The sequence below is a fragment of the Tetrao urogallus genome (assembly GCF_951394365.1).
Source record: "Tetrao urogallus genome assembly, chromosome: 11".
Lineage (NCBI taxonomy): Eukaryota > Metazoa > Chordata > Aves > Galliformes > Phasianidae > Tetrao > Tetrao urogallus.
Window position 1 is genome coordinate 7,960,781 of NC_136824.1, and position 24,861 is coordinate 7,985,641.

The window sequence follows — 24,861 nt, forward strand, 5'->3', positions numbered from 1 at the left end:
TTTTAAATATCCTCAATCTATTTGCAAGGAAGGGGAGTGAGGGAGGATGGGGGGAACATAAAATCAAATTATTTGAAATGTATTTAATATGCAAATTCAGTGAATAAGATAGTATAAATTTGCAGCTATACCCAGACTGTGGTGTTTCATCTGTGCACTGTGGCTCTAAACCAGCAGCCCTTCTTCAAGCCTGAGCCGGGGGTGCATTTTTTTTTTCCTTTGCTGTGCAGTATTCAGGCCTGGAGGGAAAGAATGCCTGCTGTGTCTGATGCCTTGTAGCGTCTCTTTGAACAAAGTTGCAGCTAACACTTGGTCCTTTCATTACTGCCCTGGTGGTGCATCTTTATGCACCTAAATCCTTGGGCGTTTTAGAAATGAGTGCTTTGTGTCAGGCATAAAGGAATATAGCTCTGAACGCAGTGGTCTTTTCTAGCTTCAGTTATCTCTGAAAATTGTTTCTTTTCTCATAATTGCTGAGGCAAGCTGGCAGAATAATTGCTGCGTGGTCTTGAATGTAGATCAGTTTGAGCTCATTGGCTATCCAGGAGGTGTTTCTGTGGTGCAGGCATTCAGCTTCATTGACAGCTCAGAAAAATATTTTTCCTTTCTACAGATTATACCGAGTGCTTCATAGAAAAAAGTGAGAGCCTCGTAGTGTGTAAGCTAATGCATCGCTGTGATCAATAACTTCCTCACATAAGGTAGTTCTTCTTTAGGCTTTGCTGTATTGGAGGATAAGGGGCTTTTTCTGCAGTCATGAAGGGCTGAGTTTTTGTGTATTTACAGTTGCATTGGTTCTGTTCCATTCCATCACACACTCCTGTCTTTTCTCTAATGCAGAACTGGGAGATCTGAGCAGGACTGACCGCTCCCCCGTCTCTCCCCCCACCTTGTACTGCACGAGGGGCTGCAGTGCACACTCCATACACAGCTCAGCTCTGCCCCTTCCCATGCTGAACATACTCAGCATTGCTTAGGAATTTTACATAGCCATTTTGCTTCAGTGTTCAAATCCTTTCCCATCTCGTTTTTTAACCTGTGCAGAACCTCCTTGTGTTTGTTTGTTTGTTTTTTTAGTTTGTTTTTTTGTATGGAAATGTTTCCAATTAAATACAAATAAAAAGCATATTTTTGTCATATTACTTACATTGCTCACATGTCTTCTTGTGGAAAATGTGTTTTAGTAAGTACTTCATACGTCAATTCCTTTCACAGATTGATGTGATCAATGTGACAAAGGAAAACAAGATTTATATTCTTCAAAACAAAAGAGTGCAGTGCAGCTCTTTCTTAAAGTCTCTTTTTAATGGGAATTTTAAATGATGATAAGATACTCCTTCAGTGACTTCTGAAATTATATCATTTGTCTTCTTTGAGGCTGCTTCCACTGCTCTGCTAATGTGCAGTATATTCTGTCTGAACAGAAGATCTTATCTGCCAGGGTAGAGGAGTTTGTCGGAATATTATTTTGTTGCATCTTGCTGTGTTGAGCTAAAGGTTGCAGCTGATTCCCTATCTTTCAGTCTGGCTTACTGTAGAGCAGTGATTCAGTCAGAGAGCTGAAATCACTGGATTTTAACCTGAGATTTATTTCATGCTGCGCACCAAAATTAGGAAACTTGTTTATTAACAACAGTGGGACAGGAATACACTTCCATTTTTACAAGTATTGACATTTTTATGAACTTCATGTAATTTTTTTTTTTTTTTTTGTTTTGCACTTGGGAAAGAGTTGAGATTTTCTAGTAGTCTTACAAAGCAAAGATCTTAAAGACTTGAGTCTGCTGCAGTCTGGTAGCAGACTGTGGTGAACCTACTGCGAGTATGATAGGAATGACCTACAGAAGTTGAAAAATCAGAATCTCGTAAGAAGAGAAACAGATATCCAGCCACTTAGATAAACTGATGAGTTACTTCCAAATGGGTGAGTGGGGCTGTGCATACAGCATGGGCAACAAGGCTGAGCCTCATCAGTTTCTCTGTCATCTTCTGTATTGCGTTTTAGAAACAATAAAATAGACTCAATGCAGTAGAGCCAATATTTGATTTGGTGTGGTGATGGGGAAATTCATCTCTTAGCGCTCAGTTGAAGTATTTCATGGGAAGCCAAGAAAATACCAAGGCATGTAATCCTAGTGTATTGGAGTGGAAGAAAAAGGGAACACAAAATGAATTCATCCCAACTCAATCTCTGAGGAAGGGTCCTGGCATAGCACAGGACGTGTGGCTGGCCGCTGGAGGTCGGTGTTGTTCTGCGCAACGCAGCTGTGAGGTCACTGCCAAGGGAAGTGATTTACAGGGTGGATTTGGTGATAATTGGGTGAGCAAAAATGCAATTTCTTCTGAAAATGATGATTTCATCAAACTTAACCAAGTTAAAGATGTATTTCTTCTTAAGACTCCTTTGGGAAAATGATTTTCTCCCTGCTTCCTCTAGCAACGAATAACCGCTATTGCCATCTGGAAAATATTACTCTGCTGTTCCCAATTCCTTTACATATTTGCTGCTTGTGTCCTGATTGAACGTAGGTTGTTGTGAGTCAGATGCATCTTTTATAGACCAGTCTGTCTTTGATATCAAAATAAGGAAGCAAGGCTGTACTGTCTAGATGGGGCACATACTGCTGTATGTTCATTTAATTATGAAGAGTTCTTACACCACTGTTCCCACACTCTAAGCATACAAATCTTAATTTTTAATTTGAAACGTTTTTTAATATTGAGATAAATATCGTTGTCACTTTGCAGAGTTTTGCAGTTAATATGACATACCTATTGTTAACGTGAAGTGGTAGAGACGTTGAATTGGTAATTATATCAAATTTATTACACTGAAATGTTAGAAAACTTGGGATGTGAAGAAGCTCAACAAAACCCTTTATAAAATGGAACTGTGATTTTCAATCTACACGAATTACTTTTATGTGGCTGCTCAAGTCTCCATCATACTAACATACTTCTTTATTAAAATTAATATACCAATACAATAATTATATCTCAAAATTTTATATTGGCCTGGTTCTTAGTCTGTTGTAATGCCAAAGTCATCTCTGTTATTAATGGGATGTCTATTTGTCCACCTCTTCGTAGAGGTGGTGGTAAACTGCTTGGAAACATTACTATTTCTACAGAATTTGTAGCAACTTAACATCAACAGGAAGGAGATGATCATGCTGTCTGACATAGGAGAGTAATGCAGTTGGCTAATTCAGGAGGTTAATCTTCTCAGTCTCACTGTGTTACAAATGAGGAAAGGTTCCTGCTTTTTGTGGCTCCAGAGCAGCCCAGCTAGATGGCTGGGATTTGGCCCAAGGAGAGGCTCGTTCTGTTGGCTTAAGGAGGTCTTGGACACGAGGAAGGTAAGTTAGGTAGACCCATAGGTCACTTCAGTTTGGCCTAGATGAGGACCGCAATGTGATTGCCATCTGCAGGCTGGCTGGCAATTCTTGTGAGATGTGGTTGTGTAGGGCTAAAGAATGTATCACAGTTAAAATCGATAGAGGCAAAGTACGTAATCCTCTCAGCAGAGAGGCTCAGAGTTCATTCTGCTTTACCTCCAATGTGATCTTTAAAACAGGGGTAAGAACAGTGTGTACCTGCAGAACTTTATATTCTTAAGGCAGAATTTCAGTTCTTATGTGGAGTCTGTACTGATTTCTGAAGGCTTCTATCAGGCCTAAGAGAGAGTTCTTATCACCACTTCACAGGAGCTGCATCTTCTATTACTTGTTTATTATTATTGTCTAATATTTTCTATTATTTGTTAATGCAGGTGGTGCAGATTTTTGAAGAGCAGAACAGAGTGAGGGTTTATTTGTTGTTGTTTGTTAAGTTGTGTTCCTCGTGTTCCTGGCTCCCTCCTGAGCTACTTTCAGAGGATCTGGAGAGCATGAGACTGAATCTACGGTCGTTAACACCTCCAATTAACACAAACTAAACAAGATTGAGAACTGCTGGCTTGAATGTGTATATCACCATTGCCAATTTCATGATTACATATTTGGAAATCTTCATTTTACAGGATGGATTTCGATGATGAAGATGGGGAGGGACCCAGCAAATTTTCAAGGTGAGCCTTCATAAGGAGTTGGCCAAATTGTTGACTCCTTCAGTGGAGGAAGACAGCTTTCTCGGTGCTGCTATTTTGAAGTCTGTTGGCAGCTTCTTCAGCCCGTAGCCACACAGCTTGTCTTAAATTCTAGTTAGCTTTTTACCTGCTTCCTCTGCAGGTTAGGCACACTGGCGGAAATTTGCTCAGTGTAGCTGTTGGCTTGCAAAGCTGACAGTTTGCTTTGTCATAATAATTTCATCTGCAGCTAAAAATTGCAATTTTTCTCATTTGACGTGGCTTAGTATTTCAGCTGCTGTAAATGAATTTTGGTTATTTGACATTGCTGAAGTTGTCTTTCTGCCACTGAAAATGAATTTTATTTTGAACTTAGTTCAGATGTTAACTACTTTCTGAGACAATATGACAGATCTTAGAGGCAAGGATTGTTTTTTTTTTTTAGATTAAAGCTCATTATGTACCATTAGGTGTAACTGGATAGTAAAAATTGCCAAAATAAATATTAATATTATAGTTTACATGGAATATTCTATGCTAGAAATAAAAACAAGCATTAAAGCATCATTGCCATTTTTCACTTTTCCTTTTGTTCTGATCACACTATCTGCGTTTTTTCATCAGAAACCAAGTGGCTACTCTTGGAATAGGTGCTTTGAGGCCTACAGATAACTGCTAATTACTCAAATTGTAATTGCAGCTATATAGCTGCAGACATATTCAAGCACAGCTGTCACTGTAGGGTTTTAACATTATCATCCTAGCCAGTCTGAAAGAAAAGTATGCTGAAGATGTGCTGTAACACCATAGCGTAACCTTGTGGATGGGACCAGCAGCGCTCATGTTCAGCTGTTATCATTTCCTGAAAGCATGTTCCAGCCTGTGGTACTAAAACTGATGGTCTGAGGGCTAGTCATAACACTTTCTAGAAGATGCCTGCTGCCGATTCACGACCAATAAGGCCTAATTTGTGCCTGTACAAGCATCAGGGTTTCTAGACACAGTGCTACACACACTTTTGTCTGGCTCTGCCCTGACTTCAGCCTTTGAAAATTTGGGGGGGAGAGCCAGTAGTTCCATAATTTTTTTTGCAGAAGTATGATGTGCTGTGCTACGTCTCAGATTTTAGATGCTAGATCAAAATGTGATTTTTTAAATCTTAAACGCTGTAGAAATCCCAGATGGATTTTGGAGAAGGTATTGAAGAACAGTGCAGAGATGGAGTACCGCAGGAAGGATCCACTCAGAGAGGTCAGCTGTGGGGCTGGAAAGGAGAAAAGATTAGTGGAAGCAGCAGCATCTTGAGCAACCAGCCAGATGAGGGTGAGCAGGCAAACTGCAAGCTAGGGCAGCTCTGTAGGTAGTGGTGTTAGCATGGTGCTCCATGTGGGTTAACACACCTTACTTCTCAGGGAGTTCCCAGCCAGCTCAGGTATCTGCATGGCTTGTCATGGGCACATGAAGATGCATGTTACTTCTCACCTAATGGCATATGGCAATTCCTCACTGAATCTGTTTTTTTGTTTAAACTTTGTAGAGCACTGTATGCTCTCTGGGCAGAGTCAAGTGGAAGAAAGTGACTTTTCACTTGAATGTTTTGAGGCTGCTAGTGCTAAATGTAATGCAGAAAGGAGTGCAGCTCAAGTCTCGCTTATGCTTTGGCATGAGAGTGTGAATGAGATTTAATGAGGAAGAAAAATAAGTCTCATAGAAGATTTTGTATGTTTTGACTACTTAAAACTACTTTCAACTCATTTGTGAAGGAAAAAAAGGAAAATAATTAGTATTTTAGAACAGAAAAGATGCTTTCTTACACCATCTTTACTTATCAGGTAATGTGTGGAAGCTCCATAGGCTCTCTTTAGCAGTAAGTTACATTGTTTTAGAAAGGTGTAATTCTGATAGAATATCTGACTTTGCTGTTGAAGTAGTAATAGTCTCAATTCTAAAAAAGCCTTTTACTTATTTTGTTTTATTTTTGTGTTTTAAAGAACTTACATATTCTGTTTTGGAGTAAGAGTTTTGATTTCTCTAAATATGGTTTTCTAGGTGCAAAAATATGTCTTTGTAACTTCTTTAGCAAACTTAATTTCAAAGGCTTGATGCCTTTCATAGGAAAAGTATATGAGGAACATATTATTTTTCAATGAAATGTCACATTGCTGCCTGTCTCTGGACAACACATCAGAAAGACTGAAGGTTTAATCAATGGGGCTGATGTCCCATGGATCTGGATATCCTCATTGATTTGCTGCAAGTATCTGTTTAGGCATCAGACTTCTGTTAATTCAGAAAGGGATGAGGTGTCTGCTTACTTTTAGGGATCTAAGCAGTTATAATTTCACTTCTGTTCACCCAGCAGTTTCATGCCTGCCCAGCTTTTGCCAGTCTTTCCAACGAGTGGTACAGTGTAGATACCTACTAGAGCTTTTTTTTCTGAAGGCATCTCTGTATAATGCACTGCACTTAAGTGTTTGTCTCTCTGCCCTGCCGTGTTATCTGTAGACCATCAGTGCCCTCTGCTGAGTTGTGGTTGCAATCTGGAAAAGATAACTCTCTTTCACTTCCAACATAGCAATGAATATTTCATGGGCTGCTGTCGGTAGAAGCTCAGTGGTGTTTTCTGTTACGGTGCTGGTTGTGAAGTTTCCCAAGTGATGAGTGTATGTTAGTGTTTGCATAAATCCAATGAAATGCATCTTTTTTTTAAATGTACAAAGGAAGTTTTTGAATTGGCGTGGCTTGGAAGTTCCATTGAGCTCCATAGTTTCTTTGCTTTATCATTTTCATGCCCTCATTTTTCTTGCTGTTTTTTGTAATAGTTTGCAGTTGTGAACCTCTTTGCTTTTTGCTGCGTGTTGACTTTCCTAAATGTATAACCCTTGTGAATTTACTTACTGTCTTTTGTTTATAGGTATGATGGTGATCAAATATCTGGTGATAAGGAAAAGTTTGCAAGGTAGGCATGTTCCTGAGAGGTCTCCTGCTGAGAGAAAAGAAGGGAATGGTCATATCCAGAACATCTCAGTATGTGTGCCTTAGCTTAGAGAGCTGGTTATTTTGTTTCTAGATGGGAAGATGATCAAAGTACTGCTGAAACGAAAAGGATAGCCAGGAACAAAGAAGGAAAATCGAAAGTGATTTTTTTCCCATTTTTGTTTTCTATGATGCCCTTCTGACTGATCAAAAGTAGAAAGGGCTGGCTGATCTAAGAATTCTTGAAGTCAGCAACACTAACCTTGGACCTTAGTGGGTTTGAATCAGCTCCCACAATCTCTCACAATGTAATGTTCCTCCAAAACTTCCATGCAAAAACAAAGTTAGAAATTACAGAATTAGGACATCATAGTGAATGCATGCTTATGAATGCCAGGGTTCCATGGGCAGGCCCTTTTGGAAAAGGAACACGATCTGTCTTTTAGGAGTTTAAGTTTGAGCTAGCTTCAGGAAACTTTCAGAGCTTTGTTTGGTTGATCCCTTTCATAGCCAATTGGTTAACGTGCTATTACTTTTCATGATCATAAATAAAATGGACTATTGAATATTCTTACTTTTCTTCTCTTTTGCTGTGTGTTTATTCTTTACAATAGTTGTTTATAATTGATTGGGAGTATCAAGATAATTTAGTGGCAGATAGGGGAATATATATTTGTAAATGTAAAATATGTGTTGAGTGTTTGTGTTTTTTGTCTCTCAGTTACCATTTCTGTGAAAATGCTGAACTTAGATCAAGCTTTCATCATGTAAAAATGCATTTTTCTTTCTTTTGCCCCTATTTATCTGCATATGTATGCCAAGTTGTACACACATGCTGTTACGTACATGCACATTGTCACACAAGATGTTCTGCTTTTGTGTGCATACAGTCCAGCTCTCACAGGCTCTGTTCTCTCCCACAGATGTACAGACCACGCAAAGGCTCTGTGTCAGCCCTTTGAAGTGGAAAGTTTCATTATTAAGTTGTAATAAATAGCTAAATCAGTAGTGACCTTTTCCTTTACAAAGGACTGTATGTAATTTACTAAAACACAGAGGCCAGTCACTGCGGGCATACATTCCTTGATTTCATGAGTATTGGTGTAGTAGTGTAGGCATCAGTGGGAATAGTAACTGCATGTAGCCCTAACACATAGCATTCCTGTAGAAAGTGCCTCTTGCATGGAACACTGGTATGTGCAGGAAGGAGGTTATATGCTGTAAAGTAGGGCAAGCCCATGCATTCCTTTATTTCGGAAAGCAGCATACTACAGCTTGGATTTTTCTTCTCATTTTAAGAAAAGGCTCTATTATCAAAGTTATTGCAAAATGTGCCAAGCCTTTCATGATCATTCTTCATAACGTTTAATTTCAAAGAATGCTGGAATTTCTTTTAAAGTTGTGTTATCATACTGATCAGTGCTGGTGGACTCTCCATGTGATCACCATGTCATCTTGTTGGATCAGCCAGAGATCCCACAAGAAAAAGCCATGCAGAGCTCATTGAAATCAGTGGAAGATGCTGCTTTGACATCTGAAGCATCACATACCTGTTGTATACTTGTATTTAGCTGCCATCTGACAGGTACAGTATGTGAAAAATAAGTGCTAGGCACTGAAGAATTGTAGGTCTCTTTGGACCATCTCTCTCAGTTGTATGTACTGGTGTAATTCCTTGATAGCAATCAGACAGTGGTGACTTACAGTAAGAGAAAACTGAACTCTGAGATCTTCAATTCTGGCAGGCTTTGGTGACTGTCAGTTTTGAGAATTCTCAGTTGGCTCACCAACTCAGTCATATGTTTTCTATAAAGGATGAGAACATCGGAGCTCAGCCTGTAGCGGGGCAGCATCAACTACTGTCACTGTTACTTCCCTGCTGTGTTAGTTTGTTTTTGTCTTCAATTCTGACCTATGTCTGATGAGCCAGATGTTTACTTGCTGTCTTGTGTATTTCTTTTATATATATACTTATTTATTTAAAGTAGTGTTACACCATATATGGTCTCAGTTCTGCAGTCTGATCCTACAGCGTTTCCCTGCAAGTGTGAGGCCTTGTACTGGGAGGCTGGACTTGGCACACAGCATTAGAGGACATGGAGATCTTTGTCGTCATTAAGTGGGTGTTTTCAGCTGGGACACAGGGTTTTTTTCCCTACATAATGAGATGTGATCCAGTTACTAGTGAGAGCTTTCCTCTATAGGAGGCCTCCTGTAAGCATAGCCAACACCTTGAGCAAGGTCTGGAAGGTGTGTGGTGCATCACAACTTCAGCAAATTCAGGACTTTGGCAGGAGTTGGCAGGTGTACCTCAAATCTTTCCACTTCTATTATTTGTCCTTAAACAAAAGGAAATTAAACAGGAACCAACAGGATAGAAATTTGAGTTCTTCCACAGCTGTAGGCAAATCGTCCTTCTGTGGCCTGGATTTTCTGGCTATAAACTGAGAGATAGCAATGCTCAGCTTTGTAAAGCACTTTCCTCTCCTGACATGGTAACTACAAAACAAGTGTAAAGTATTACGATCTCTTACCTCCATTTGAAAATCTCACACTGATTATGTCTGCTTTTCTGTTGGTTTGGTGTTTCTCTAAACGATCAGGGAGAATCACAGTGAGATTGAGAGACGCAGAAGAAATAAGATGACGCAGTACATCACGGAGCTGTCTGACATGGTGCCCACGTGTAGCGCGTTGGCTCGTAAGCCTGACAAGCTGACAATCCTTCGGATGGCTGTTTCACACATGAAATCAATGAGGGGCACTGGGAACAAATCTACCGATGGAGCTTACAAGCCATCGTTTCTTACGGAGCAGGTAGATCTTTTCACAAATGTCTGTTTGTTCTGTAAGGAGTTCTAGACAGCTGAACTGGGCTGTGATGGATCCCATCTGTAATATCTGGGGTACTTTACTGGTTACATTTTTAGTGCAAGAGGGAAGGTGCACCCAGTACTTGAAGAAAAACTGTGTTTGACTGAATGCACTGGAAATTCCTACAATCTTCACTGTTTGTGAAGTCCTATGGGTGTAATGTGCATTTTTGTGGTCTGAACAATTTAAGTACTTACATGTGTAAGTTATGGCTAGAGGCAGTACTTTTTTTTCTGTTAGAGAAACAGCAGCTGCTGCTGACTTCTCAGTATTCACATCTCTACTTATTTTGGCTTTCCTAAAGTGTGCCTCTGGAGGTGCTGTGCCATTCAACTGCTTTTTGGTACGACACCTTGCTTGCTTAACATTGCAATTTTTTTTGAACTTTGAAGAATGACAGAATTTAATATTTGTTAATAATATATTCATAGCAGGTCTCATTATCCTTTGAATAGTGCAGCAGTGAGTTTTTTATTTAGAATATGTTCAGAATTGGTGTGCTTTCTTTCTGATAAAAAAGTTTAAGCCAGCAGTAGTCTTCAGGCTGATAAGTATTGATGTGTTATTCATTCTTTGGGGGCCTTAGCAGAATTCATCAGGTTATAATCCTCACCTTACCAGGTAGTATCTGCCACTTGCTCGCTCTCTTACCTGAATTGGGATATGGATTATCCAAAGCTTTGTCTGAATTCCAGATGCAGTAACTCACTGCTCTATCTTAGCAAGCCCTTGCATTCACAACAACCACCAAGCAAGAGCTGTGAAGCTTGTTTTCTATGAATTGGAGTAATAGTTGTCATCATTTCACAAGAGAAGTTTTCAAGCTCTGTTAACCAAGGGTAGCATGTTCTCATGATGCATGCAGCCGTTTGCATATGCATGTCAAGCTGTTGAGTGTCTAGACCAAGTAGGTATCTGAAAGTGAAGGACAGATTGGAAAAGGAAAGCAAGAAATGATGCAACTTTCTTATGCTCAAACATCCTAAGGGGAGAGGAGGCTGAGGATTCCTATCCTTGCCCATGTTACAGTTTCTGTCTCCCATCCAGTGACTGTTTAATTTACAAACAGAGCTTATCCTGAGGGGGAAAAAATCCACAAAAACTGACAAGAGAGCTTGTTCATTTCTTTCCAATTAAATTATCCAGGACATGTAATTAAAGGATGAAACTGCCATATGAGTTATAGTCCTTAATTTCCTCAGTACTTTTAAATTACTTTTATTTTTATTTTTTTAATACTAGATACCAATCGTGCAACATGCAGCAAGTTTTACTTAGTTAATTTTCCTAATGTGAATTGAGATCACCTGTTGAAAGGCAATAAAGGAAAACAAAATTTTGGTTGTTATTAAGGTCGGTTTATGTCTTACTGCAAACTTGAACGTGCCGTTATTTCAGTACTGCAAAGAAAACTTCTCCCAGTGTTTTGATCATCTACTAAAGTCTCTAAAAAATAATATTCTTTGGCACTGGCAGATGTGTTATTTAATTTCTTTTTCATGCTGTCCTTCTAATCAAATCCCTTCCTTGGAAGGAACTGAAACATCTTATCCTGGAGGCTGCAGATGGGTTCCTGTTTGTGGTTGCAGCAGAGACTGGGAGAGTCATCTACGTATCGGACTCAGTGACTCCTGTGCTCAACCAGCCGCAGTCCGAATGGTTTGGCAGCACATTATATGAGCAGGTTCACCCAGACGATGTGGAAAAGCTACGGGAGCAGCTGTGTACATCTGAAAACTCTATGACAGGTCAGATTTGTCCAAAGCATGGTTTGTTGTATTACAGATCCCTGCTGAGGTTTTCTGCCGTTCAAACAACTGTTTTACAAATCTCTTAAAAATGGAGTTCAGTGAGATTAGAATACCTTTTTCCTGCAGGCACTGAAGTAATATAAGTCATCTTTTGTATTACTGCATTTTGTTTGACTTGAGTCAAATCACTTTCATATAGCTCTATCTTCAAACTTCTGGCTTGGGTAGGTTTGGAAGCTGAATTGTTTTCAGGCATCGTCTGGAAATCTAGATTGTTTTGCCTTCATTCTCTGTGAACTTGTGACTTCTTTACAAATGTGTATTTCTTTATGGCAGTGTTTATTTTGAAGGCAAAAATCATCCTCCAGACTTTTCCATTTTCATAAAAGCTCCTTGTGGTTTTCTAACGGGAATCCTGGAAAAAAAAAAATCTAGTGTTTGGCAGCTGGAAGTCTGATGTGGATTTTAAACAAGAGTTCTGCTCCTGTAGCAGTGGTGTAAGTTAGCTACAGTTGACAATGTGTTATTTAACACAGAAAACTGTATTATACTTGTAGTATAATTCTGGCTTTTACAGTTATTCATGTTTGAGGCTGCCAGTAGGGAACTATCCTCTCTTTAATAGAATATGCATATGTCAGAGCTATGAGAAGTAACTAAATCCTGTTTTAACTCAAAATTGGAAAAGGGAAAGCTCAGCATCTCTTTTTATTCTTCCATATAATGTGTTTATAGCTAAAAGAAAAAAGAAAACAACTACAACTGGGAGAACATTACGTATAACCAAATCCTGATCAATGTTAAAGACACATAGTTTCTGCTTGCTGTAGTAGTTCAGACTTCTGACCTGGCTTGCTGGAAGTTTTGTTGTTTCATAACTCAAAGGACAGTGAACCAGTTTTGAGTGAACCTGCATGCTGTTTACAGCTTCCATGTTAAAGCAGTGCCAAATTCATGGCTTCCTGTGGTTTGAATATGATGTGGTTTTGGCAGAGGTTTCCTCTATTCATATTGAAAACTCAAAGCAAAATTCTGTGGTAAAAATCCAGATGGATCAAAACCAAACAAATGATTAGGGGAACCTGTGCAGAACAAAACAGCTGAGTTCTGTACCACTTTAAAATGTATATGTGAGATCTGCAAAAGAGCACAGTCACTGTTTTTACTATATAGCATGTTACACATTATAATGCACGTTACCATTTTCCTCTAAGAAGTAATTTAGAACCCAGTTGAACAGTCGCGCTTAGACTTCCAGAAGTGTTCTGATGGTTAGTGGGCATAAGCTGCATAAACTAAAGCAGGACTAGAGAAATGCTGAGCAGTTCTGAAAGTCCAAGTCTGTGTTTCTTTCATTTTTCTTTTCTTTTTACACTGAACTCATCTTTAGCCAGTGGAAAGAGAAGTTCAAATAATGGTATTTGTAGAGCTAAATCCTTTTTTTCCTGTCTGAGTCTTTTGGAGTTGTCAGATTGCCACAGAATTCTTTTAAATCAACTGCACAGGGCAGCAAACGTTTTCCCAGTGTGAGAGAAACAGCCAGTTTAGAGCCAGGGCGGCCTGCTTATCTGCACTCTTAAAGGTGTGAAGTCCAGCTGGGTGTAGAAAGATAACTTTTTAGAGACTGGTGTTTTGTGTAACTACAGCCTTTTCGAGCATGTGCAGGGAAGAACAGTTCACAATTTATCCTAACTATACAGAGATATTGTACAAGTTTTCCTGTGCAAAGTTACTGTGGTTACTTGTGCACTGCAAGTATTGACCCTGGGAAATACCATTAAACAGGAGCAGCACTTCTCTTTATGGACTGTTAGCTAAGCATCAGTTTTCTTTTAAATAGCATGTCAGGAGCATCACTCACTCCTCGAGATACCTTTTTGAGAGCAAGGTCATTCCAGAGTCTGTTCAATCAGTTCCACTTTCCTTCCTGTGACACAAGCCATACTCAGAGTAACAGCATTGTAACAGGTAGGAATAAACTGTAGTGAACAGAAATAATGAGTGCCTTAGTGATTTTTAGGAGCAAGTGAAGTAGGCAAATGCTCTTCTTCTAAGTCAATGTTTACCAAACCAATTGGGCAGCCTGAAGTCTCTCTAGGCTTTCAAAAGTTACGTTTCATGAAGAACAAAGGCCAATGCAGACTTTAGGGAGCTGTAAACTGCAAGGCAGCCAGCCATAAGTTTTATTTCTTTCTTTATTTACTTATTTATTTTCCTTCCCAAAGTGGAGTTCACCACAGGCAGCAGGAAAAACCACATTGTTTAGTGGCCTCTGGCAGTTGAATACAGGGGCTACTTAGAAGAAGAGATTTTCTGGTGAAAGAGTAATGAAGTGCTAAGATTTTTAATTTTACTCTCTTCCTCACCTTCTCAGGGTTTGTTTTCTCAACACTGTAGCCTCCCTCCTTGAGCCCTCAAACTGAGGAACTAATGACAACATGCTGACAAAGGAGAGCCTTCATTTGCACCAGATCAGAGCAGTGTCCTCTGACTGTACTTGTTATCAGCGGTGATCATTATCAGTGCACTTCTGGGGTTTTCCCAGCACCTCCTAGCAGTCATGTCATGTATAAAATGCTCCAGACCCCAAGAACTTGTGAGGCTGCCATTGCCAGAGGGAAGAGAGAGAAAAGCTGATGGAGAAAGCAGTTTTCCTCTCACATTTCTACCCTCAGGAATAAGACCAGGACTGTGGTTGCATGAGCGTTTCTTTGGCAGTCGTACCAGCTTATGCAATGCTCACCTCATTTCACCCACTAATATTTTGGCATTTGCCATGACTCACTGTAGTACCAGATAAAGGGGCCAGCCCAGCTGAAAGCTAGCCTAAGCGGAAAAAAAAAAACCACCTTGTTTGTAGTTGAGAGTTCTTTGGCTTGCCTTATCTTGGGGTTGCTTGAACTCTGTGCTAGCACAAAGGAGAAGCAGGGAATAGTTACAGATCAGGAGAGGACAGGACTTCAGGAGCAGTAAAAGCATATGCCAAACTGAAGTGGCTGTTTAACTATGGGCTTAAAACCGTGATGTCTTTGTGGAGTTAATTGCTTTCTCTATTTTTAACTCTCAGGATATGGGGAAGGATGGATAGTTTCTATTCCATTTTCTTTCCTTGGAGATTTTATTCCCTGGAAATGGAACAGTTGTCTGCTTGTTTATTGTACATTAATTGCTAACACATTGTAGCAAAGGGAAAGCTGAACTGTGGTGTGTGTGTATGGTTTGAAATGCTCTAGAAAAGACAGCAGCAGCTGAGACTTGACAGCAACAAACAGTCTTCCCAGGAAGCTTGTTTGTGTTATGGATGTGATTCATCAGAATGGGCTAGATATTCCAAGTAATAATGTATTTTCCCTTTTTGTTCCTGGAAACCTGCATCTGGGAAGAGCAAATCACTTTAAACATACACAAAATAAAACCAACAGTAGGATCCATTCACAAAGACATCTTTGTTATCAAGATTCACTGATGAAACTGATAGATGTTGGGGTAAGGACGCAGGTTCAGGGCTTGGGGTTGTGAACTGAGTGAGTAATGCACAGCATAGCAGAGTCCCAGTGCAAGCAGGAGCTTCTAAACTGCTGCAAAAAACAAACAAACAAAAAAAAACTCTCTGATGGCACAGAACATAGAACTTTGAGTAAAATAGTAAGAAAGACGACTTCTGAAAAATACCTCCATTCCATTTATTCCCCAAAAACTGAACTAAGGAAGTACTGCACAAGGCCTGCTCAGGACACTCATGCTCAGCAGTGTGGCTGGGTAGCAAAGGGATGCTGAAACTGTGTACCTGTGACAATGAAAACCAGAACCTCCACAACTTCCATTTTTCAAGTGATTTAAAAGTGTTTAAGTCAGTTCAGTTGCTAACTGAAAAAGATTGAGGTTACTTCTGGACAGGACCTCTGTGCCAAGTTTAGTCTTGGCATAATATTTTATTGCCATATTTTATAAGTACAAAAAAGTAGAATTTTATGATGGAAATGGTGACAGAACACAGCAAAAATTAAGCTGATAGGTATTATTTTAGAAGAGAAGACCATTGTGTGACAGTTTGCAATGATTCATGAGTACTGTGGAAGTATGAGTCCAAATTAGTTGAACAGAGGATTGGATTGAGGACCCTGTCTCTAGAACCTTCAAGTAACACTTATTCTCCTAGTGGTGGTCTCAGCAAATGCAGTTTTCTGTCTAGCTGGAGAGCTTTTTAGTGAGCCCAGTTCGTGCATGGAGCCACAAAAACCTAATGGTGTAGGTAGGAGCCAAATTGTAAAAAAGAAAAAAACAGTATTAAACTCGAAAGAGGATAATGCCAGAGACCAGTGGAGAAGCAAAGCGAAGCTTTCTAGAGCACTGAACAGATGGGAAATGCTCAATTAACAGTAAATAACCATATGGGAGACAAGATCAGGAACAACTTCTCTTTACAACAGATGCATTTCCTGAAATTCAGCACAGGATTTCTTGTGCTATGAGTTGTCTTGTACCTCCATGTCAGCTTTCCAAGTCTGATTTCCACTTGTTCTTTCTTGAGAAGGAGATTTATTTCCACACGCACTGGTAGCCTATGAATGCAAACATGGTTTTGATGCATGGTCAGTATTTTGAACTCTGACTCAAATTAATGAAAATCCAGATGATACAAAGAAGAGTTGGATGAAATTCTTACTTGGCTTTGCATGCAAAATTCTTTCAAGGGATTCAATAACTCACTTGAAGCATGCCCAGAAACTCAACTCTGGCAAACAAAATGCCATTATGCCTTAAATATCATTATCAACAGTGACAGTAAAACTCGTGATTAATGAGAAAGTAATGCATTATCAAAACATTTGATGAATGGGATGACTTCTGCCATGTATTAGCAAACTAAAGAGCTTCTCCAAATCGGTTTTTGAAAATCAGGTCCATCCATTTATTTAAAATATGTCTGTATCTATTAGAGGTATCAGTGCCTAAAAGTTTATACCAAAAGATAAACTCTGTGTTCTGATAGATTTTCCCTGTCATCTTTCTGTGCTTTGTGGAAATTAAGATACTTGCCAAAAATGGATGTTTTTCTAATCGGAGCTGTTAACACTCCTTGAAAAAGAAAATTTCCCTTTTGTTCAGATAAATGTGTCCTCGTTGAGGCACTTGCCAAAATTAAGAGTGGTAGTAAAACTTGTTTGGGAGTTTATTCTTTGGACTTTGCATCTGAAGAGTACATTTGTCAGAGGTTTATGCATCAGAAGGGCACTCTGCCTGTAGAGGGCTGTTTCAACTGGCAGCAGTTTATTTAGTTATTTATTTTTACTTCTGTGATTTCTCTTGTGTGTGTGAACTCTAAACAACCATCTGCCTCTGAAATGTGCCCAGCCCAGCAGCTTATGAAGGCAGAGTACAGAGAATTAAAACCAGACCTCAGTACTAAGATTTTAACATTTTAGCACAGCATGACTGAACTAGTAAGACCGCAAGCGTCCAGACAGGTAGGGAGTGAGTTGTATTATTTTTTTTGTGTGTTTAGAGGGAATTAATAACTACATATGTCTCTCATTCTGGGATAAAACAGTGGTTCCATCATCAGATATTTTCACTTAAGGTCCTTGAAACGTAACAACCAGCAGGAGGAAGAGAAATGGCCATCGAGTGAATAACATGCAGGACAGCAGATAGGTAGAAGAAGAGGAGAGAAAGTTTCCGTGTACATGGCATGAGATGTCCTGAAGTTGTTCTCTGCAGGACTTCTTGAACCTTGATGCTTAATATTTTATGGGATTTTTCCAGCCGTCCATCCACCCCCACCCCCACACACCCACTTTATTCCATGGAAGGGTAGAAGCCTGAGAGGGCTGTGCCAGAATTACTGCACCTGCAGGGGAAGGGAACAGATATCTTTGGAAAAGAAGCTCTTGCATTGTCTATCTGCTTTTTCAGTATGTGAATTCCTGGAGCATACCGACATGGTCATGTGTGGAATGTATGACTGGTTCATGTGAACTGAGTATTTCACATTTGAGTCTGGTTTTACTGTAGAAAGAGAGAGTTCTGGCAAGGAATCTTCTCGTATTTAAAACTTGTAAACAATTCTGCTCGCTGCAGGCAGCTACCAAATCTCCATGTGATACCTGTTTTTCAGTGAAGTTATGTGGTCCCACCGGCATTGCAGAGAATGAAGATGTTTCACATGTAAGACTTTCCATTCATACCAGCCCACTGCTGTGCCATTTTTCCGCAGAAAAACATCTGATCACAACTTTGTGGACTTTTTGTTCTGGTAGCAAGAAGGTCAAAGCGTGCCAGCCAGTGATGGCATTGGAACTTGGCAGTGTCATGCACAGGAATGAGTGGATGTTGGGCTTTAGTCTTTAGTTCATCTGATTTTTACATATGGGATGAAGGAAGTGAGTGTTTGCTTTCCATTCTGTTAGCAGGCAGATGACTTGGTACGGTAGATGCTTAGGAACAGGAAACAAGCATGCTGTGCATGTACAGCATGTACATCTTGAATATCCCACTGATGTGGCTGAAAGTGATGCCCAGTGCCTCTCGCTGTATTTCCAGCTTCTCTTCTGTTGATGTTTGATTTGATCTACTGCAGTTTGCCAGCTTAGTGGGTAAATGAGGTTTGTTTGAACCTGTGAACCTGCTGGCGTCCAGAAGGAAAACAAGGAAAGTTTTAAACATCCTGTGCATAACAGTAGTTGTATGAGACTTAATGTTTCCTTTCCAATGCATTGCCGTGTTTTTCAGTTGAAGTGAATGTAAAAAAATCCTTCATTCGGTTGTGGCTGTGAGCAGTGCCTGTGGTTGCGGGGTCTTGCAGGGGTAAAGCAGAGTCCAGAATTTGGGTTTTTTGTTAATCATGTGATAAAAAGAGGACTTCAGGGGCCGTTCCTACCCTTTGACACACTAGACAATACCACAGAAACAGAAGAACCGAGTCAGCTTTCAAAAATAGTTACTTTTATATGATCATATTTTAAATGTATGGTACATTTAATCTCACTAACTTATTCCAAGAGAATTTTGTTTTGCTTTGGTCTCTGGGGGTGTTTTGGGGGGGGAAGAAAAAAAATCCCAAAGGTTGGGAGAAGCTAGCTATGCATAAAACAGTTCATAAAGCAACTCCTACACAAACACTGTGACCCAGTGGTCTCCCTGCTGCTGAGGCACTCAGATTGGGTGGATAGTGCTGGAGGGAAGACTAGTGATGGTAAATTGAATTTTAAAAACGACTTTGCTAATTTTAATGCTTGTTTAAAGCAGTTAGTACCTGTTTCTACAATACAAATAAGGAAGGTAGTATTCTGAGACAGATGTCTTACACCTGAATAGCATTAGGAAATACTTTTAGGGTGGATTTTCAGGTGCTTGGGCATGCATGTGCAAGTGGGTTTTGTGGTTTTTATTTCTCTTTAGTCCTCACCATGAGTTTCTCAATTGAAAACTGCCATGTATTTAGGTCTGTTATCACAGATGTTTGACTGGATTGTTTTCAGTTGCTGGGTTTTAAGGTTTTTGGTTTCTTTTTGAATGTTCAAATATTTATTCAGCCTGCTCTGTTTTGTTATGATGAAATATATGGAGTTAGCGATTTTCCTGCTTTTGAAAAAGCCTAGTGCATTACAGATACCTCACCGAGATGTGCAGCTTAGCACATTGCCACTAAGGCAATCTGAGTGCGCCTCTTGCAGCCCACTGTAAATCTTGGATGCCTCAGTGGACAGTCCCCACGTGCTGGAAGGGTACAGTACTGTCCTTAACATCTGCCCTGTGGAGAGCCAGCTTTTCCTTCAGGCTAATTTCTCTGCTGTGCTGCCTCAATTAAGCTAATACAATGCACTACAATATTTTATTATTGTGTGATGAGTCCCAGCTTAGAGAGGAGCATTGCCTCAAAGAGAATCTTCGACCACAAGCTTTAAGCAGAGAGTAACTGCCTTACCCACGCTGCTGGCATCTTTCCCTCTTACCTCAAGCTCTCCTACTTCATAGCAAAGGAACAGCAGTGGTTGGACTTCCATGTTCTTTTCCCTTTCCCACCAGCTTGCTGGGACCATGGCACCACTTGCCTTCACTGTCCTGCTATGGGGAGGGAAATCCTTCCATACGTTTGCACACAGCTAGCACAGTGATGTGGCCCACTGACAGCATTCTGTAGTTTGATTCCCTGGGAGGTGGTGAAGGTGCTGTCCCTGGAAGTATTCAGAAACCATGGAGATGTGGCTCTGAGGGACGTGGTTTAGTAAGCATGGTGGGGATGGTTTGACAGTTGGACTGGGTGATCTTAGTGGTCTATTCCCACCTTAATGATTCTACAATTCCACGGTCCTAGGGTCTGTTTTACTGTAATGCCTTAGATCTGCACTTAGATCACTGAACATACTCCTGTCTGTTTTCGTAGCATGGGAACTCATGCAACTCATGTTCTGTATTTTCAAAAAGATAAAATGTGTAATAATATTTTGTCACATAAGCCTTGTTTTAATTGAACTAAAGGAATAGCCTGCAGCTTCCCTGTGCCTTTTGTTTTCCTCCTGCTCTCTTACTCTCCTTTTGTTTAAATTTAGTTCCATCCACAGCAGATGTCTCACAAAGTCATCCAGCTTTCATCATTTATTTCCTTCAATGGACTGTTCCATCATATGCCACTGACTCATGGAACTGCCCTTAACCTAATTTTAGAGCTAGATTATACTAATTTTTACTAATACAGCATATATTCTAGTTATTTGACTTTGATAATGAAGTACAAGTCACTCAGAATGCAAGAAGCTGAAGCTTTTTTGGCTAAGTGTGTTTGAGTAGGGCTTTCTGCTGAGCATTCAAGTGAGACATTGTTTAATTTAAAAACTACTTACAAGCTTTATGTGTTTATTGTGTAGCTGTGAATGGTAAAAGAATAAATTATGTTTTTAGAATTAGTTTGGATGCCTCTGCTAATGGTTGGGGTAACTGGTGCTGGGGTTTTAGACGCTTTTTCTAACTGTAGGAAGTCTGCTTTGTCTTTTGAGGAACTTTGTATCTTGGGTCACTGGCAGGCCTAAGCATGATGATTTTCTCCACCTCCTTCCAATATATCTGATAGCTGTCAGGAGTGCTGCTGCAGCTGCCCAGCTCACGGAGCCATGAGCTTGGTGATACTTCCTTGTTTAAAAGTACCTACAAAGATCAGAGCACAGCTGTGTAAGACCTTTCCCAACCCTATAACAACATAATGATTCTGCTAAGTAAGTTTGAAAAGACAGTACAAGGATGGAAATCAGAGAACCGCCATCCCAATATACAGGGAGAGTACTAGAAATAGAGATGACTAGGGACAGCTCACACATCTGAATGGCTTTGCAGAAGTCATTCTATTTAGCGTGCTGAATGCTTCCCATACATAAGATAACTCTTGTTGAGTGTCCCAGATGCACTTAGTCATTAAAATGTTTTTGAGTTTCTTATGTTATAACTTAACTTTCCACATGTGCTTTGAATTATTAGCTTGTTTTTTTTTTCTCCAGTTTTTCCAGGTCCCTCAACAGAGAAGCTTGCATGTGATCTCTAACACTATCCTTTCAAATATTCCCTTAAAATTAATTCAACAGCATGGCTCAAAAGCCCGTGTAGTTTCCCTTTTAATTTGATTAAAAGGATGCATATTTGCCCAACGCCATGGAGAATTACATGATGCAGACTGCTTACTCAAACACGAAGGCAGGCACAGCAGAGACCTTTTGGCCTCGTGAGTTTTCATAAGAACAAGTTGTATTAGGCAAACAGCTGTGTAATGTGAGGGATTTCTTATTAAAAAACAAGGGGAGGGGGGCAGGGAGAAGGCTTTTCAATTTCCCTTGGCCTGGTCGGTGTCTTCAGTTAGTAAGTAGGAGACAGATGGATTTGTAAAAATAGCTACATTTCGACTGCATTACTACTACTACTTTTTTTTACTTTAACTTTGATTGCTGCTGATTGGATCTGTTCTTCATTCTATTGTAAGAATGTCATAACTTGACTCTAATGCTTATACAACGCCTTTAGCAATTAGATGATGTAAACCTTAATACCACTGGAGAGGCTCAAATAGCCCCCCTGAGAAGCTAGGCCAGTGAGAAAAATGAGCTTTGATGGTTTATATTTATAAGTGGAACATTATCCATCATTAAGGAATAGGTAGTTCAGGAATTTTTTCATGACTGCAGAGGGAGAAACGAGCAATGGAGAGCATTTCCCGCTTCTAAATAGCATTATGAACATAGAGTACTTGATTTAAGTGAAATATATTTTCCTTATTTAGGTAATTCATTTCAAATTCTATACTGCTACACCAAGAGGTTATCACTGGATATAGAACCAGATAAATCAGCCACCCAGGCTGTGGTCTTCTCTTGGAAGCATGGTCATGTACATTTCTCATTTAAGCTGATTATGTCCCGATAAGCACACAGTCATCGTGAGATAGTATGGGATTTCTGAGAATCACTGTAGAATATGTAATTGAGAATTATTACCTACAGCTACAGTGTGTTGAGAACTCATATTGCTTATGTGAACTTGGGCCCTGCAGTTCCTGCTGCTGGCTGACTGCAGGCAAGTGGAAATGTTCTCTTGCGCTTCAGTTTTTTCATCTTTAATAGGAATAAAAGCATGGATCTCCTTTGGAATTTACTTTCTTTGCTAACAAGAAGTATGTGCTCACAGCCAGTTACTCATTCTATATATTGATGCATTTATTTGGTATATTAGTGACACTTTATAATGTAGTTGCATGAAGAGTGGGATCTGATGCTGCTTCCTGCTGCGCCTGTGAGAGCAGTGAAGCCCATGGCTGTGAAAGCTGAAGCAGCCTCCTAATAACTGTGTGAAAGGCACTGTCATCTTCAGAGCTAGTGCAACTGCGTTTTATCCTTGCCGTCCCACAAGCTGCTTGGTTGATACATGTGCAGGATAATGACAGCTGGGAAGCCCTGTGTGGTCCCTGACTTTGATCCAGGCTGTGTAGGGCTGGCTGATTTATCACTTTTGTGGTGTTTTCAAGGGATGTCAGTATATCATCATCCCTGTGGCTCTGTTCTTCTAGATGTCTGTGGTTATTTTGCATGGCATACTGTGCAGGCTTGCCCACGCAGCTCTCTTGAGCCACATTCCAGCTGGATGCCTACACTTGATCTCCAAATACTCCCTATTTTCCACATTAAATGACAGATGGGACAAAGTCAGGAAGGACCTACAGCTTCTTCCTCTACATCTCCAGCTACAAGACTCCGCACACACCTTTTCTATGTACCTGAGAATTTCCAAGTGCTGGAAATGCTGCTGTGGTAGTTGCGCCTCATTTTGCTTTGCCCAGTACACCCCTGCTCCACGCTTCTGGCTCTACTCTGCCTTCTCCATGCCCTGCTCCACCTAGCTGTCACCTCCAGTGCTCCCACTCCTATTGGAGATGTGAGGAGAGACCGAAACCAGCACGTATTTTCTTCATCCACCTCTGCCTGCTGCTGTCATGCTCCTTTTCAGTAAAACCTGATGATTAAAGCTGCTTTGCATTGAGCTGGTTGGATGCTAGGAGACCCCAGCAGAAGTTGCATTAGGGCAGGAAGTCCTGTTCTGCAGAAGAGAGAGGAATAACAGTAGTGGTGTACAGCTGTGCAGGTAGGGTGAAGTCTCCTGTAGTGAGTTCCCATCACCTGCACAGTCAGACCAGCTGGGACACAAGGCTGGGCTGTGTGCATGGGGATGCTCTGCCAGACGTCTTCAGGGCAGAATCCAAAGGCTCCACCCAGACCCTCACCTACTTTCCATGTGTGAATTTAAACTATGCACACACTTGAACAATGCAGCTGCAGTACTTATAATGCATAAATCTGAAGTGTGAAAGAGAAGAGCCTCCAGTCTGCTATGAACTCTTCTGTTCTGTGTCATTACAATCCTGGCAGCACTTCCATGTGGCCGTGCAGCATCTGATTCAGGAGGAAGTGAGTGTGCTAGGGAATGGCTCTGCCTGCACGTCTGGGTTGTTTGTGGCAGGGTGTTCTTGGTGAATGAGTTAAGCATCACGAGTTGGCAAATGTTTTGTGAAAACAACCTCATCAAGCTCTTTATTCTGAACTGTGCATTCTTTGTGGCTTCTCTTGGGTATTTTAAAAGCTGTGAAGAATTGGTGTTTTTGTCACAGGTTTAAAAGTTGATTAACTGCTCAGTGAATATGAAGTAGTAGTGTTAAAATAAACACCAGATTATCAGGCACTGCCTATGAGATCTGTGCTGTAGCCACTGATGTGAGTGAGGGGAATGCTCTAAGTGTTGTTCCTATCTTTGTGTTGAGCTGGTGAAGGGATGCTCCCTTCTTGGAAAGTACTTGGGTGACCAGCAGAGAATTTCTGAGCTGTGGCATTTCCTCTCAATCTGCATGTATATTGTTTTATTTATATATTGTGAGCCACCTCTGGTTTTTATGAACATGATTTCCTGGAGGGAGAGCCAGTTTTGATTCTCAGCCTATTCTTAGGTCATCTGTGACTTTATTTTATTTTATGTTGAGATCCACAGGGTAGAAGCTTATTTATTAAACTTAATAGAGCTTATACCACTCGCTGAGATGCATTAAATATGAGATACAATTGTATCCCTTACCATTATAATGGTATAAATTTTTAAGGTTTTTTTATTTTAATTGTTGAATTAATCCAGAATAATTGGTTTGCTCTGTCATGAGCTTACTGAGAGTAACTTAATATAAATAGATCAATTTTCAGCTGTTTTAGCTTCTTACTGAAAATATTTAGTTTATATGTTCATAATGCATCTCTTGTTTTCAAGAAGAGTTCTGCCAGCTAGTATCTCACTTAGTGTAAAGCAGAGTGTTCAGCAATGGTTGGTGAATATGTGCAAACTGCTATCAAGGAGGGGAAGGAGTTGGTATTCTGGACTCTGATTGCTTGTCCAAAGCAGCAGCCAGCATCTTGTGTTTGTTCATTTGCAAGGTTGGGCTTCTGTGTGCAGGGGTTGCAGCTGATAGCTTTAGTTAAGAACATCTCTCTGCTGCTACTTTCTGAAAGCTTCACGTACTGATAGCATCAACACAGAATAAGTCTTTTGTTTTCTGACGTTTCAGCTTACATTTGGATCTGTGTTCTGAAGCCTCAGTTTTCTTTTGGTTTTAATTATTTCCTCTTGTTTTCCTGTGTCCCTGTCTTGCTTTTTCCGTTTTTGTAGTACGATAAAGAG

The 24,861-nt window shown here is 40.2% G+C and overlaps 1 protein-coding gene across 1 annotated transcript in view; it reads left to right on the forward strand.

Annotated features, from left to right (window-relative positions):
* Positions 1 to 24,861, forward strand: part of ARNT2 (aryl hydrocarbon receptor nuclear translocator 2) — a gene marked incomplete at both ends in the record, with an annotated part of 88,207 nt that overhangs the window by 21,115 nt on the left and 42,231 nt on the right. The window contains 3 exons of the mRNA XM_079540927.1: positions 4,022 to 4,069; positions 9,646 to 9,859; positions 11,451 to 11,664. Coding sequence (XP_079397053.1) covers positions 4,022 to 4,069; positions 9,646 to 9,859; positions 11,451 to 11,664 — 476 coding nt within the window. The remainder of the gene's footprint in view (positions 1 to 4,021; positions 4,070 to 9,645; positions 9,860 to 11,450; positions 11,665 to 24,861) is intronic.